Source organism: Elgaria multicarinata, chromosome 4, assembly GCF_023053635.1.
Source record: "Elgaria multicarinata webbii isolate HBS135686 ecotype San Diego chromosome 4, rElgMul1.1.pri, whole genome shotgun sequence".
In the NCBI taxonomy this organism is placed as follows: domain Eukaryota; kingdom Metazoa; phylum Chordata; class Lepidosauria; order Squamata; family Anguidae; genus Elgaria; species Elgaria multicarinata.
In genome coordinates this window covers 148,590,241-148,605,114 of record NC_086174.1, presented here as the reverse complement: position 1 = coordinate 148,605,114, position 14,874 = coordinate 148,590,241, and the positions used below count along the sequence as shown (strand labels likewise).

The window sequence follows — 14,874 nt, the reverse complement described above, 5'->3', positions numbered from 1 at the left end:
GAATTAATTGTATTAGGGTTTGAAATTGTATTTGCTCTTTTGTGCTAAATGACATTATTAATCAAATGTCTTAATAAGATTTTGAGGTGATACTAATACTAGGGGTGTGATCCGCTCCGATTAGGAGCGTAGAAGCAGTAGCGGATTGGCCTGCTCCGCCTTACCCAGAGGCGGAGTAGGAGCGGACCGCGGACCCCCTAGAAGCAAGGCGAAGAGAAGCGGCCATTTTTCGGAGCTCCTAGTTCAGGCGGAGCGCTCCGGTCGCCATCTTGAAAACATTTCGCCATAGGATTGCATTGCGGCAAATAATCGCGCATAACTACTTTGTTTTTGAAGCTATCGTTCTAGAAATTCTTGTGCTCAGAGAGTCGTGGATGGGGGTCATTTTGAGACCACTCTCACCTCTCTGCGTTGTCTGGGTCGCGTGCTATATTTTTGTGAAAATCGGGTCAACCGCGCGGCTCAAACGGCGTTTTCGGCTTTTCGCCCATAGGATTGCATTGAGGGAAAGAATCGGGGATAACTGGGGGGGGTTAAGCTATCATTCTGAAAATTCTTGTGCACAGAGAGTCGTGGATGGGGGTCATTTTGAGACCACTCTCACCTCTCTGCGTTGTCTGGGTCGCGTGCTATATTTTTGTGAAAATCGGGTCAACCGCGCGGCTCAAACGGCGTTTTCGGCTTTTCGCCCATAGGATTGCATTGAGGGAAAGAATCGGGGATAACTGGGGGGGGGTTAAGCTATCATTCTGAAAATTCTTGTGCACAGAGAGTCGTGGATGGGGGTCATTTTGAGACTACTCTCAACTTTCTGCATCGTACGGGTCGCGCGCTAGAAGTTTTAAAAAAATCGGCGGGAAAAATACCTTTTTCAAAGGGCTGAGGGGCAGAGTCAGCTCCCGGTCATGATGATCCCAAAGTTGGAGGAGGGCATAGGCAAAACGGGTAACTTGGGATTCTGGGAAACTTCTCTTTCTTCATCTGAACGGGCTTTTCCCCGTGTTTTTTAACACAGTAGCCCCACCAAATGCACAAACACAACCTGAAATCATATACTAAGCCAAGAATTTCTACTGGGGAGCTGTAAAGGGGAACTGAACAGGACTCTGATTGGGCCATTTGAATCGCATCATCAGCTGCCTCTCCTTGCAGGTAAATTAAGACTCCAGCCAGCTACTAAGCATTGGGCATTTCTACTGGGGAGCTGTAAAGGGGAACTGAACAGGACTCTGATTGGGCCATTTGAATCGCATCATCAGCTGCCTCTCCTTGCAGGTAAATTAAGACTCCAGCCAGCTACCAAGCATTGGGCATTTCTACTGGGGAGCTGTAAAGGGGAACTGAACAGGACTCTGATTGGGCCATTTGAATCGCATCATCACTGCCTCTCCTTGCAGGTAAATTAAGACTCCAGCCAGCTACCAAGCATTGGGCATTTCTACTGGGGAGCTGTAAAGGGGAACTGAACAGGACTCTGATTGGGCCATTTGAATCGCATCATCACTGCCTCTCCTTGCAGGTAAATTAAGACTCCAGCCAGCTACCAAGCATTGGGCATTTCTACTGGGGAGCTGTAAAGGGGAACTGAACAGGACTCTGATTGGGCCATTTGAATCGCATCATCAGCTGCCTCTCCTTGCAGGTAAATTAAGACTCCAGCCAGCTGGAGGCGCAAGCCTTCGGCGCGAGCCGAAGGGCGAGAGCACAAGGGCTCTCGGCCTGTGGCTCTCAGCCGTGGGCACGAAGCCATCAGGCACAACACCTCAGAGGAAGAACCCCAACCCCGGACCAGTCTGCACTACCTCCGCTCAGGACATGTTCTCCTGCACTGTCGGGCTATTACTTTGGCAATGCAACTACCTTAACCCACCCTATCTGTCTGCACTTCTCTGTGCCTACCTTCTTGCTTGCTGCTACTGCTCTTGACCAGACCAGCTCTGGTTAATCCCGTCCCACGCCTATCTTCTTCCCTGCCTACCTGCCTTCTCTCTCCTCATTTCTTCCTTTAATTCCTTTCTCCCCATACCTGTCCCTATGGCTCGCTCCAATTTCATCTCTCCCAACTTAGTTCCTATTCGATGTCTCCCCCCTTCCCAGCTGCCTTTCTCGTGTTCATTATGGAACTGTCGCTCTATTGCTTCCAAGGCCCCTGTCATCCAGGACTTGTTTTTCTCCAGACCCCTTCACCTCCTTGCTCTAACTGAAACCTGGCTCCCTGCCCATGATACCGCCACCTCAGCTGCCCTCTCTCATGGAGGACTCTCTTTCTCTCACTCGAGTCGCCCAGAGGGTCGAGGTGGTGGTGTGGGTCTTTTATTATCGAGTTTCTGCCAGTTCCAGCCTCTTCCAATTCCACCTTCACACTGTTTCTCCTCCTTTGAGGCACATGTGGTGAGACTCTTCGCTCCACTGCGACTGCGGGTTGCAGTTCTCTACCGCCCCCCTGGTTCATCCTCTAAATTTCTCTCTGATCTGGACTCATGGCTGTCCTTTCTCCTCTCTGACAACTCTCCTACTCTGATCTTGGGTGACTTCAATATCCATGTGGATGACCCTCACGATGCTGCAGCTCTACGATTTCGCTCCTTATCTTCCTCTTACGATCTCAAGCTCTGCTCTGAAGCACCCACACATTCCCTTGGACACTGTCTGGATCTTGTCCTCACTCGGAACTGCTCTGTCCTGGACTTTTCTATTGTTGACTTTCCTCTGTCAGATCATCATCTAGTCTCTTTCAATATTACTCACAATCCCCCTCCTTCACGTCCTGCTTCACGCCCTTGTCGTGACCTGCATTCTATCAACTATGAGGCTTTCTCTCAGTCTCTAGCCTCCTCTCTTCCTTCTGTCTTCACAGCCGTCTCCTTGGACTCAGCCGTCTCCTCCTTTAACTCCACATTGTCTTCAACTCTTGATAATCTTGCTCCATCTACAACTCGGATAATTCGCCCCTCTCAACCCCAACCGTGGCTCACCTCTTTCCTCCGCTACCTTCGCTCTTGCTCCCGGGCAGCCGAACGCCTGTGGCGTAAGACCAGGGACTTGGCGGACTTTGTCCACTACAAATTTGTTCTCTCCTCTTTCTCTTCTGCCATTTCACTGGCCAAAGAGCAGCACTACTCAACGCTGATCCAGTCAAATGCTAGACACCCTCAGCGGCTCTTCAAGTCCTTCAATTCTCTCCTGAAACCTAATCCACCATCTCTCCCCGCCTCTCTGTCTGCCAATGACTTTGCCTCTTTCTTCAATGCTAAAATCCAAACTATTCGCTCCGATCTGGCCAGCTCTGCTCCGCTCCCAGCTCCTGTGCCTCACCTGTCAGTTCCTCCTGCAACTCTCTCGGCGTTCCCCTCAGTCTCAGCTGATGAACTGTCTAAAATACTGCGCTCGTCGAAGCCTTCCACTTGTTCCCGTGATCCAATTCCCTCTCGCGTCTTTATTAATCTTATCCCCGCTATCCTCCCGTCCTTGCTTCACATCATTAATTCTTCTCTGTCCTCTGGCTCATTTCCCTCTGCTTTTAAACATGCTACTGTCTCTCCCATTCTCAAAAAACCCACTCTTGATCGACTTTCTCTGTCTAACTACCGACCTGTCTCTCTGTTGCCCCTTGTCTCAAAGATTCTGGAACGTGTGGTCTACTCTCGCTGTCTTGACTTTCTCTCTAGTAACTCTGCTCTAGATCCCTTTCAATCTGGATTCCGTCCTTTGCATTCCACTGAAACAGCCCTTACCAAGATCACCAATGATCTTCTCACTGCCAAGTCTAAGGGCCATTATTCCGTCCTTATTCTCCTTGATCTAACTGCAGCCTTTGACACGGTTGATCACGATCTTCTCTTAGATTCCCTCCATGACCTTGGACTCTGTGGCTCTGTCTATAACTGGTTCGCCTCCTATCTAGAGGGTCGCTCTTTCAGCGTGTCGGCTAACGGCAGCTCGTCCTCCTCCTTTCTCCTTTCAGTAGGGGTTCCCCAAGGCTCGGTGCTTGGCCCGCTGCTGTTTTCTCTATACATGCTGCCCTTGGGTAAACTTATTCAATCTCATGGCCTCCAATATCACCTGTATGCCGATGACACACAACTATACCTCTCATCTCCGGAACTTTCTCCTGATGTCCACGATCGTATCTCAGCATGTCTTTCAGATATCTCAGCCTGGCTGCTTCATCGCCGTTTGAAACTCAATCTGGCAAAAACTGAACTGCTTGTTTTTCCTCCTAAACCTTCTCCTCATCTCTCATTCTCTCTTACTGTCAACGATGTCACGCTTACTCCGGTCAAGGAAACTCGTAGCCTTGGCTTTATATTTGATTCCTCGCTCTCCTTTATTCCTCATATCGAGGCAGTAGCTAAATCTTGTCGTTTCTTCCTGTATAATATTGCCAGGATTCGACCATTTTTGTCTGTCTCTTCTGCCAAGACTCTCGTTCACGCACTGGTTATCTCTCGGTTGGACTACTGCAACCTCCTCCTCTCTGGCCTCCCCTCATCTCACATCAGTCCGCTGGTCTCTGTCCACCACTCTGCTGCTAAGATCATCTTCCTGGCCCGCCGCTCTGACCATGTCACTCCGCTTCTGAAATCTCTTCATTGGCTCCCAATTCATTCCAGAATCCAATATAAACTTCTCCTGTTGACCTTCAAAGCTTTTCACGGTCTAGCTCCTGCCTATCTCTCCTCTCTCATCTCACACTATTGCCCCGCTCGTGCTCTTCGCTCCTCTGATGCCATGCTTCTTGCCTGCCCAAGGGTCTCTACTTCCCTTGCTCGGCTTCGTCCATTTTCCTCTGCTGCCCCTCATGCCTGGAATGCTCTTCCAGAACACCTGAGAACTACCAACTCAATCACAGCTTTTAAAACACAGCTAAAAACTTTTCTTTTCCCTATAGCTTTTAAACTTTGAGTTTGTTCTGACTCTATACTGTTAGCTCCACCCTTCCCGGTGCCTGTTTACACTTCCCTGTGCCTGTTTGCATTCTCCTTCCCTTCTTATTGTTTACTACAACTTTATTAGATTGTAAGCCTATGCGGCAGGGTCTTGCTATTTACTGTGTTATCTGTACAGCACCATGTACATCGATGGTGCTATATAAATAAATAATAATAATAATAATAATAAAGAATAAGAGATAGAAACACAGCACTGCTCCCCACCCTAACCTTGGTGAACAACTGAATAGATGTGGTGCAAGGGGATGAGCTCCCCTAGGGCATCTCATCGTGGACGTGCCCCCACTCTCTCCTGCACTGGAAGGCCATTAGAGCCTTCCAAAGAGAGTAAAACGGTGGAGCAATGCCTATCATGAGTTGAAGTGAATGTTCACTTTTCAGTAGTGGAGCAATGCCTGTTATGAGTTGAAGTGAGCGTTTTACTTCTTCTCAGAGCTGTTGGTGGCTGTCTTGAACTGGCAGCTACTTCCCCCTCCCCCGGGCACGTCCCCCTATTGCTGGTAAAAGACAGATATAGCCTTTTTAAAAAAATTCTTCTTGCTGTTTATTGAGCAACACTGCTGCTTTTAATTCCACCCCTCCTTTGTTTATTTATTGATTTATTCCATTTTATATGCATTACTGGCTTATCCTTGGCTCACTTCCTTATGCCCCCAGAAATGCCAGCTGCATGCCTGCCTGCCTTCCCTCCCTCCTCCCCTGCCCACCTCGCAGGGATGTTGTGTGTGGGGTGCCCGATTTTCAAAAATTCGCCAAAAATCAGGGGATGATGGGATTGCTTTGAAACTTGGCGTGCGTGTGTATATCCCCATGAGGTGTCATGGTGCCAAACATGAGGTTTCTAACTTGAACAGAAAAAAAGTTGTATAATTTTTTAGCTTTCAATGCAAGCCTATGGGGGGGGGGAAACGGAGCTCCGGATCCGGATCCGGAGCTCCGAGCGGAGCGGAGCGGAAGTGGGCGGAGCGGGGGCGGGGCGGAGCGGCCCGATCCGGAAAATGGCGGATCTGCAAGTGAAGCGGAGCGGGGGGTCCGTGCACACCCCTAACTAATACCCAATAGTCGTAATGAAAGCTTATTCAGAGTCTGATATCTACATAATTTCCCTTGACAAAAAAGCGTCGTTGTTTTGCTTCACGTGGCAGGTCAGAGGCACTAACCTGTTGTACATAGTTGTAGGCTTTACTTGTTTTATTTGTCAGTTTTGTTCATCATTAAAATGGAGAGCTCAGTTATGGTGTTAACACACTCACGGCAGGTTAATATTTCCTCTAAAAGAATGGGCAGAACTATAATGTAGAGAACATTGTGTACTTACATAGTTGGAAGCAAGATCTGGATGAAGATAATCAATCCCTGTAAAATACAATGACAAGACATAAACCATGATTAAACACAGTCAAAATATTAATAGTAGTAGTAGTAGTAGTAGTAGTAAAATAACAATAGTAATCCCTGCAAAATACAATGACAGCACGTAAACCATGATTAACACATTCAAAACAACAACAGAAATTGAAATGCTTGAATAGCTATGAAAACCATTTACTCCTTAAATAAGCATATTACGGGCAATGTTATTGGCCTTAGAACTTGTTCACAGTTAAGTCTAAGCTTTCAATCCTTGACTTTTACATTTCAGGAGAGAGAATGAAACTACTATTAAATACAACAGGCCAGGTTCAGAAATATGTTTGGGATCTGACACACAGAGGTTAGGCTGTTAGACTTTTTAGCTGGTTTGGGCTCACAACTGGTCATAACCGCTCAAACAGATAGGCTTACAAGCCAAGTGGCTTCAACAAAACCAGGGGCACCAAAGTAGATAACACAGGGTGTGGCCAAGGGTCCAAGATTTCAGAGCTTGATGCCAATATCATTATACAGCTGGCAGCCCTAAGTCACACACTGTACCACACCAACACTTCTCCATCCCAACAGCCCCATATAAGCATCAATTGTCTCTGCTGCTCTTCCATCACCAATGCTTCTCCTTTCCTCGTGCTCCCGTGAGCCCTCATGTCTTCTTCTATTTTCCCCTCACAATCACCAGAGGCTACAATGATAAATTTCTGAGCTCACACTGAGGTTTATTTGTTTGTTTGTTTATTGCGTTTATATCCCACCTTTTGTCCACCAAGGTGGCATACCTGATCCTCCTCCTCTCCATTTTATCCTCACCACAACCCTGTGAGGTGGGTTGGGCTGAGAGTCTGCGACTGGCCCAAAGTCACCCAGTGGGTTTCCATGGCTGAGTGGGGATTGGAACCCAGATCTTCTGACTCCCAGTCTCTGACCACTACACCACACTGGCTCTCACTTGCTACAGCTTTTTCCATTCCATAATCTCAGGGCCAGCCTTAAGATAAATTGTACCCTGAGTGAGGAGTGCCTTTGGTGCCCTATTTCATGGACAGCTTTGGCGTCTCCCTCAGTTCAGCTCAGCACCCTGGGCAACCACTCAGCTCACCCACCCCTAAGACTGGCCCTGCATAATCTCACTTGGAGAAGAAGGGGCAGAGCAGGGGGAGAAATGTGCCATTAGGAGTCATATGAGAGCCATTGTGCTGTAGTGAAAAAACTGTTGGACTGGGACTAAGGAGATCAAGGTTCTAGTCCCCAGTCAGCCATGGAAGCTCAATGGGTTCTGGGCCAGTCACTGATTTTCAGCCTAAGTTATCTCACAGGGTTGTTGTGAGGATAAAATGGAGAGGAGGAAGATGGCAGAAGCTGCCTTGGATTCCTTGCAGGAGGAAAAAGGTGGGATATAAATATAATGAAATGAAGAAAGAAATATGCCCCAGTGCTTTTAGCTCTGCTGGAACCAATTTCCTTGAACTGAAGAGCCAGGGCTGACCATGCCATTAGGCTGAATGAGGGCCCCCCACAGACAGCAGGTTTTTTTGGGGGGGGGGCAGTGGTGATGTGTGGGAGGACAGATCTATTTTTCCCATGTGGGCTGCCTTGTGCCCTCTAAACTAGTCTGCTCCCATCATGGGCAAAGGACAACACAGTCCCAACGCCAGGATTGAGATAAGATTCAACTAGGAATCTCATCAGTTTCTGAACATGGACATTGAATTGTTGTGAATTGCCCAGAGAGCCTCAGCTAGTGGGCAATATAGAAAAAGAAAATAATAAATAAATAAATAAATAAATAAAAGCAGTGACCGGGGTGGGTGGGTGCCATATTGTCTTTCAACAAGATGTCTCAAGTTAGCAAGATGTCTCAAGTTAGTCCACTGGAGAGCACATGGGCTAGCTGGAAACTGCTCACCACAGACAGTCTGACCATTCCTAATCACAACCAAAATACGTATGGTAAAAATGACCTTTGAGAAAATCTCTTCTGCAAAGCAGCAGACAACTGCATTACAGCTAGTGTTCAAACAAAGCTTGCCTGTCCTACCTTTGTCTGGTGGACCCATCATGGCCAAGTTTATGCCAGTTTATGCTTTCAAGAAAACTCACTCATCAAAGATTTATTCTGATGCTGAAATATATCCATCTCTGTACCAAGAGCTGTAAAATTTAGATGAGCTGCACTGCATAGAAGACAAATATATTCCACTAAATGCATTTTCCTTGGACGTGACTAGGAAACTAAGGCCTAATCTACACTTACAGCTACACCTTTCACAACAGAGGAGGGATAATTGTGACATTGCCCACCTCTGTGATCATTATTGCTCATGTGAAGGAAGTAAAGGAGAGCCATTGCGGGAGGACGTGATGGTGGTTCCGAATGTGTATCAGGAGAAGTGGGCAGGACTGGATAGATGGGTACGGGGCATGGGATTTTTTTTAAATACCTCCTCTGAGATGCGCACCAATGCAGACACACAGCAATGCAGGGAGGGACAGGTACTTTGTCGAAGATGCACTCCTGAGCATCAATATGTTTGTGTTAAAAAACCACCACCACAGTCAGCACCAAAACACGCCAATAACCAATCAAAAAATGAGCTGAAAATGGCAGACATCCACTCACGCACATCTCCAAAACCACAGGTAATGCCCCTGACAGTGGGTTGGTTGTTCATAGAGCCGGGAGCTCACACCAAACAGCATCAGCTTCAGGAAAGGGGACCATACCGGCCGCGGACTTTGGGATTGTAGCGAGAGAGCTGGAAGAGTTGCTACAAATCCAGTCAACAATATTCCAGGAGAACTGAGTGGTCGCCCAGAGATCACCACGGGAGTAGGTGAATGTCATGTGGCCTGGTAGGGATGACTTTGATATAATTCCCAAATAAACAGCTGGTGAAGACACAGCCTAACAATACTGTCAGTTTCAACCTGGCAAACACTGCCTTGAGTATTTACATAAATTTAATTCCAAAGGGTATGAAATAAATCCAGCAGCAGTACTACTACTATTATTATTATTACATTACATTACTGCTGCTGCTGCTACACCTTTCTTTCAAAGTCCTTGCTCTACAATAATAATAAAAAAGGACAAGAACTAACTTTTGAATACAAGGCAAAAAGAAAACAGAGAACCCAAGCTGCCACCCATTTTGGTTTAAGGCAATACGGTTCCACACACACCACCAGTGGGAGTAAAATTAGTTTAAAGAGCTGATCTGTGAAATGGATGGTAAACCTCTAGCATAGAAAGTACAAAAACCATAGATAAAATTAACATTATATAACCTAGGGCATGCCTACCCCGCAAGGGTGTAGGGGGAGGATTGTGGACTTACCAGCTTCCACGATCCTCCCTGGGTGTCCAGACAGCCGCGTGACATCCCAGTAGGATGTCGTGGCTGCCATTTTTTAAAAAACGATGAGAGAAGTGCATGTAAGCTCCTCGGCCAAAGGTAAGGGAAAAAATAAAAACACTGGAACTCCCCACCCACAATGGGCATGGAGTGTCTGAAGAGCTCTGTGCCCTGTGCCCGGTTCCCACCTCCTCCCGTTTACTTGCGATGAGGTGGGATGAAGCCACGATGGGCACCCACACCTCCCATGGTCTCGGGACGATCCCGAGACCGTGAAAAGAATCGGGTGAAAAGCCGTCCCATTTATCCTGGGAAAATGGAGGGATCATCCCTCCCTTCCTTGGGACCCCCCTGTGGATGCACAGGGATGATCCCAGGACGATCTGCCCAATAACCAAAGCAAATACATCCACTGAAACATGCTTTTAGAACACTACACTTTCACAACAATTAGGGAAAGTGGCAGCACACATTACAGCTGTAACTGCAATAGCCACAGCTGGCGTATGGAAAACTAAAAGCCTGCAAAGTAATATGATAACAAGGTGTTATCATGAAGGCAAATACTACTTGATAGGTATAACTGAAACTTGGTGGGATGACTCCCATGACTGGAATATAGCAATTGAAGGATATAACTTGTTCAAAAAGAACAGAAGAAATAGAAAGGGAGGTGGAGTTGCACTATATGTTAAAAATACCTATCCCTGCACAGAAATACAGGCGGATGAGACTGGGAGCCCCGTCGAGAGTGTCTGGATTAAAATAAATGGGGCAAGGAATAAAAAGAATATGATAATCGGAGTCTACTACCGACCACCCAATCAAGGAGAAGACGAGGATGAAACTTTTGAGAAACAAATTGCCAGTGTTTCAAGGAAGTGTGATGTAGTAGTGATGGGGGACTTCAATTACCCTGATATCTGTTGGGAGACCATTACTGCCAAAAGCAGCCTTTCCAAGAAATTCCTGACATGTATGGGTGATAACTTTCTCCTACAGAAAGTGGAGGAAGGAACTAGAGGATCAGCAATCCTTGACTTGTTATTGACCAATAGGGATGACTTAGTGGATAAAGTGGCAGTTACGGGAACTCTGGGGGAAAGTGACCACGTCATACTTGAATTCTTGATTATGAAGGAGACAAAAGTCGAGCGTAGCCATACACGTACTCTGGATTTTAGGAAAGCTGATTTTAATAAACTCAGAACTATAATAAGTAAGATCCCGTGGCAAGGAAGCCTAATGAGAAAAGGAGTGCAGGATGAGTGGGAGTATTTAAAAAAGGAAATTTTAAAGGCACAGTTACAAACAATTCCAACAAGGAGAAAAGATAGAAGACAACAGAGGAAACCAATGTGGCTCCACAAAAAGCTTAGAGATGACCTGAAAACAAAAAGGGATACATATGGGAACTGGAAGGAAGGCCAGGCTACAAAAGAAGAGTACAGACATGTGGCTCAGAAGTGCTGAAATGGCGTCAGGAAGGCTAAAGCTCAGAATGAGCTGAGATTAGCGAGGGATGCTAAAAGCAATAAAAAGGCTTTCTTCAGATACGTGAGTAGTAAAAGACAGAGGAAAGAAAGAAATGGTGGTTCAACTGCTTAATGAGGATGTCAAATTGAGGATGTCTAATTGCAGCTGCAATTAGCTCAGCAGAGAAGCTATTGAGCAACATTGATTGGTTTGTTTGAATTTCAGCATCTGCTCCGCCTCTTTTAGGTTTTCCAGCCTCCAGTTTGCAGTTGCAGTTTGAAGAGCAGCTGCAATTAGCTCAGCAGAGAAGCTATTGAGAAACATTGATTGGTTTGTTTGAATTTCAGCATCTGCTCCGCCTCTTTTAGGTTTTCCAGCCTCCAGTTTGCTGGTGGTGCGAGCCTTCGGCGTGAGCCGAAGGGCGCGAGCACAAGGGCTCTCGGCCTGAGGCTCTCTGCCGTGGGCGCGAAGCCGGTCAAGCGGAACTTCTACTCCAGAGGAAAAACCCCAGCCCCGGTCCGGTCGCTGCTACTTTCTGATTCAGGACACAATCTTCTCATTTTCTCCTCTCAAGTCTTTTCTCCTCATATCTGTTCCTTATGGCTCGTTCCAATTTCATCTCTCCTAACTTAGTTCCTATTCGGTGTCTCCCCTCTTCTCAGTTGCCTTTTTCGTGTTCCTTATGGAACTGTCGCTCTGTGCTTCCAAGGCCCCTGTCATTCAGGACTTGTTTATCTCTAGGTCTCTTCACCTCCTTGCTCTTACTGAAACCTGGCTTCCTGCCCATGATACCGCCATCTCTGCTGCCCTCTCTCTTGGAGGACTCTCTTTCTCTCACACTAGTCGCCCAGAGGGTCGGGGTGGTGGCGTGGGTCTTTTATTATCTAGTTTGTGCCAGTTCCAGCTTCTTTCCATTCCACCGTCACATTGTTTTTCCTCCTTTGAGGTACATGTGGTGAGGCTTTTCGCTCCATTGCAACTGCGGATTGCAGTTCTGTATCGCCCCCCCAGGCTCGTCCTCTAAATTTATCTCTGATTTTGATTCGTGGCTGTCCTTTTTCCTCTCTGATAACTGTCCTACTCTTATTTTGGGTGATTTCAATATTCATGTGGATGACCCTCAAGACGCTGCAGCTCTACGATTTCGCTCATTATCTTCCTCTTATGATCTTAAGCTTTGGTCTGATGTACCCACGCATTCCCTTGGACACTGTCTGGATCTTGTTCTCACTCGGAATTGCTCTGTTTTGGACTTTTCTACTGCTCACTTTCCGTTGTCAGATCATCACCTAGTTTCTTTCAATATTACTCATAATCCTCCTCCTTCACGTCCCGCTTCTCGCTCTTGTCGTGACTTGCAATCTATCAATTATGAGGCTTTTTCTCAGTCCCTAGCCTCCTCTCTTCCTTATGTCTTTTCGGCTGTCTCCTTGGACTCAGCTGTCTCCTTCTTTAATACCTCCTTATCTTCAACTCTTGATAATCTTGCTCCATCTACAACTCGGATAGTTCGCCCTTCTCAACCCCAACCGTGGCTCACCTCTTTCCTCCGCTACCTTCGCTCTTGTTCCCGGGCAGCTGAACGCCTTTGGCGTAGGACCAGGGACTGGGCGGACTTTGTCCATTACAAATTTGTACTCTCCTCTTTCTCTTCTGCCATTTCATTGGCCAAACAGCAGTATTACTCAACGTTGATCCAGTCAAATGCTAGGCATCCTCAGCGGCTCTTTGCGTCCTTCAATTCTCTTCTGAAGCCTAATCCACCATCTCTCCCCACCTCTCTGTCTGCTAATAACTTTGCCTCTTTTTTCAATGCTAAAATCCAAACTATTCGCTCTGAGCTGGCCAGCTCTGCTCCTCTTCCAGTTCCTGTTCCTCATCTGTCAGTTCCTCCTGCAAATTTCTCTGCGTTTCCTTCGGTCTCAGCTGATGAACTGTCTACAATACTGCGCTCTTCGAAGCCTTCCACTTGTTCTCGTGATCCGATTCCTCCTCGCGTCTTTATTAATCTTATCCCTGCTATCCTCCCTTCCTTGCTTCATTTTATTAATTTTTCTCTGGTTCATTTCCTTCTGCTTTTAAACATGCTACAGTCTCTCCTATTCTCAAGAAACCTACTCTTGATAGGCTATCTCTGTCTAACTACCGACCTGTCTCTTTGTTGCCGTTTGTTTCAAAGATCTTGGAGCGTGTGGTCTACTGTCGTTGTCTTGATTTTCTTTCTAGTAACTCTGCTCTGGATCCTTTTCAATCTGGATTCCGTCCTTTGAATTCCACTGAAACAGCCCTTACTAAGATTACCAATGATCTTCTTACTGCCAAGTCTAAAGGCCATTATTCCATTCTTATTCTCCTTGATCTAACTGCAGCCTTTGACACGGTTGATCATGATCTTCTTTTAGATTCCCTTCATGACCTTGGATTTTGTGGCTCTGTCTATAACTGGTTTGCCTCCTATCTAGCGGGTTGTTCTTTCAGCGTGTTGGCTAATGGCAGCTCGTCTTCTTCTTTTACCCTTTCAGTAGGGGTTCCCCAAGGCTCGGTGCTTGGTCCATTGTTGTTTTCTTTATACATGTTGCCCTTGGGTAATCTTATTCAATCTTATGGCCTCCAATATCATCTGTATGCCGATGATACACAATTATATCTTTCATCTCCGGATCTTTCTCCTGATGTTCACGATCGTATCTCGGCATGTCTTTCAGATATCTCAGCTTGGTTGCTTCATCGTCGTTTGAAACTTAATATGGCAAAGACTGAATTGCTTGTTTTTCCTCCTAAACCTTCTCCTCATCTCTCATTCTCTCTTACTGTCAATGATGTTATGCTTACTCCAGTCAAGGAAGCTCGTAGTCTTGGCTTTATATTTGATTCCTCGCTCTCCTTTATTCCTTATATTGAGGCAGTAGCTAAATCCTGTCGTTTTTTCCTGTATAATATTGCCAGGATTCGATCATTTTTGTCTGTCTCTTCTGCCAAGACTCTTGTTTCATGCATTGGTTATTTCTCGGTTGGACTACTGCAACCTTCTTCTCACTGGCCTTCCTTCTTCTCACATCAGTCCGTTGGTTTCTGTTCACCACTCTGCTGCTAAGATCATCTTCTTGGCTCACCGCTCTGACCATGTAACTCCACTTCTGAAATCTCTTCATTGGTTTCCAATTCACTTCAGAATCCAATATAAACTTTTCCTGTTGACCTACAAAGCTTTTCACTATCTAGCTCCTTCCTATATCTCCTCTCTCATCTCACACTATTGCCCCACTCGTGCTCTTCACTCCTCTGATGCCATGTTTCTCACCTGCCCAAGGGTCTCTACTTCCCTTGCTCGGCTTCGTCCATTTTCTTCTGCTGCCCCTTATGCCTGGAACGCTCTACCAGAACATTTGAGAACTACAAGTTCAACCGCAGCTTTTAAAGCTCAGCTAAAAACTTTTCTTTTTCCTAAAGCTTTTAAAACTTGATTTTGTTCTGACTTTATACTGTTAGTTTTACCCTACCCAGTGCCTGTTTACCCTACCCTGTGCCTGTTTGCTTTCTCTTCCCCTCCTTATTGTTTTATTATGGTTTTATTAGAATGTAAGCCTATGCTGTAGGGTCTTGCTATTTACTGTTTTACTCTGTACAGCACCATGTACATTGATGGTGCTATATAAATAAATTAATAATAATAATAATAATAATAACAACAATAATAATAATAATAACAACAAAGAAAA

At 46.1% G+C, this 14,874-nt stretch overlaps 1 protein-coding gene across 1 annotated transcript in view; it reads right to left on the bottom strand.

Annotated features, from left to right (window-relative positions):
• PCSK2 (proprotein convertase subtilisin/kexin type 2) overlaps window positions 1–14,874 on the bottom strand; it is a 230,149-nt gene that overhangs the window by 79,011 nt on the left and 136,264 nt on the right. Inside the window, exon 5 of the mRNA XM_063125359.1 lies at window positions 6,271–6,308. Coding sequence (XP_062981429.1) covers window positions 6,271–6,308 — 38 coding nt within the window. The remainder of the gene's footprint in view (window positions 1–6,270; window positions 6,309–14,874) is intronic.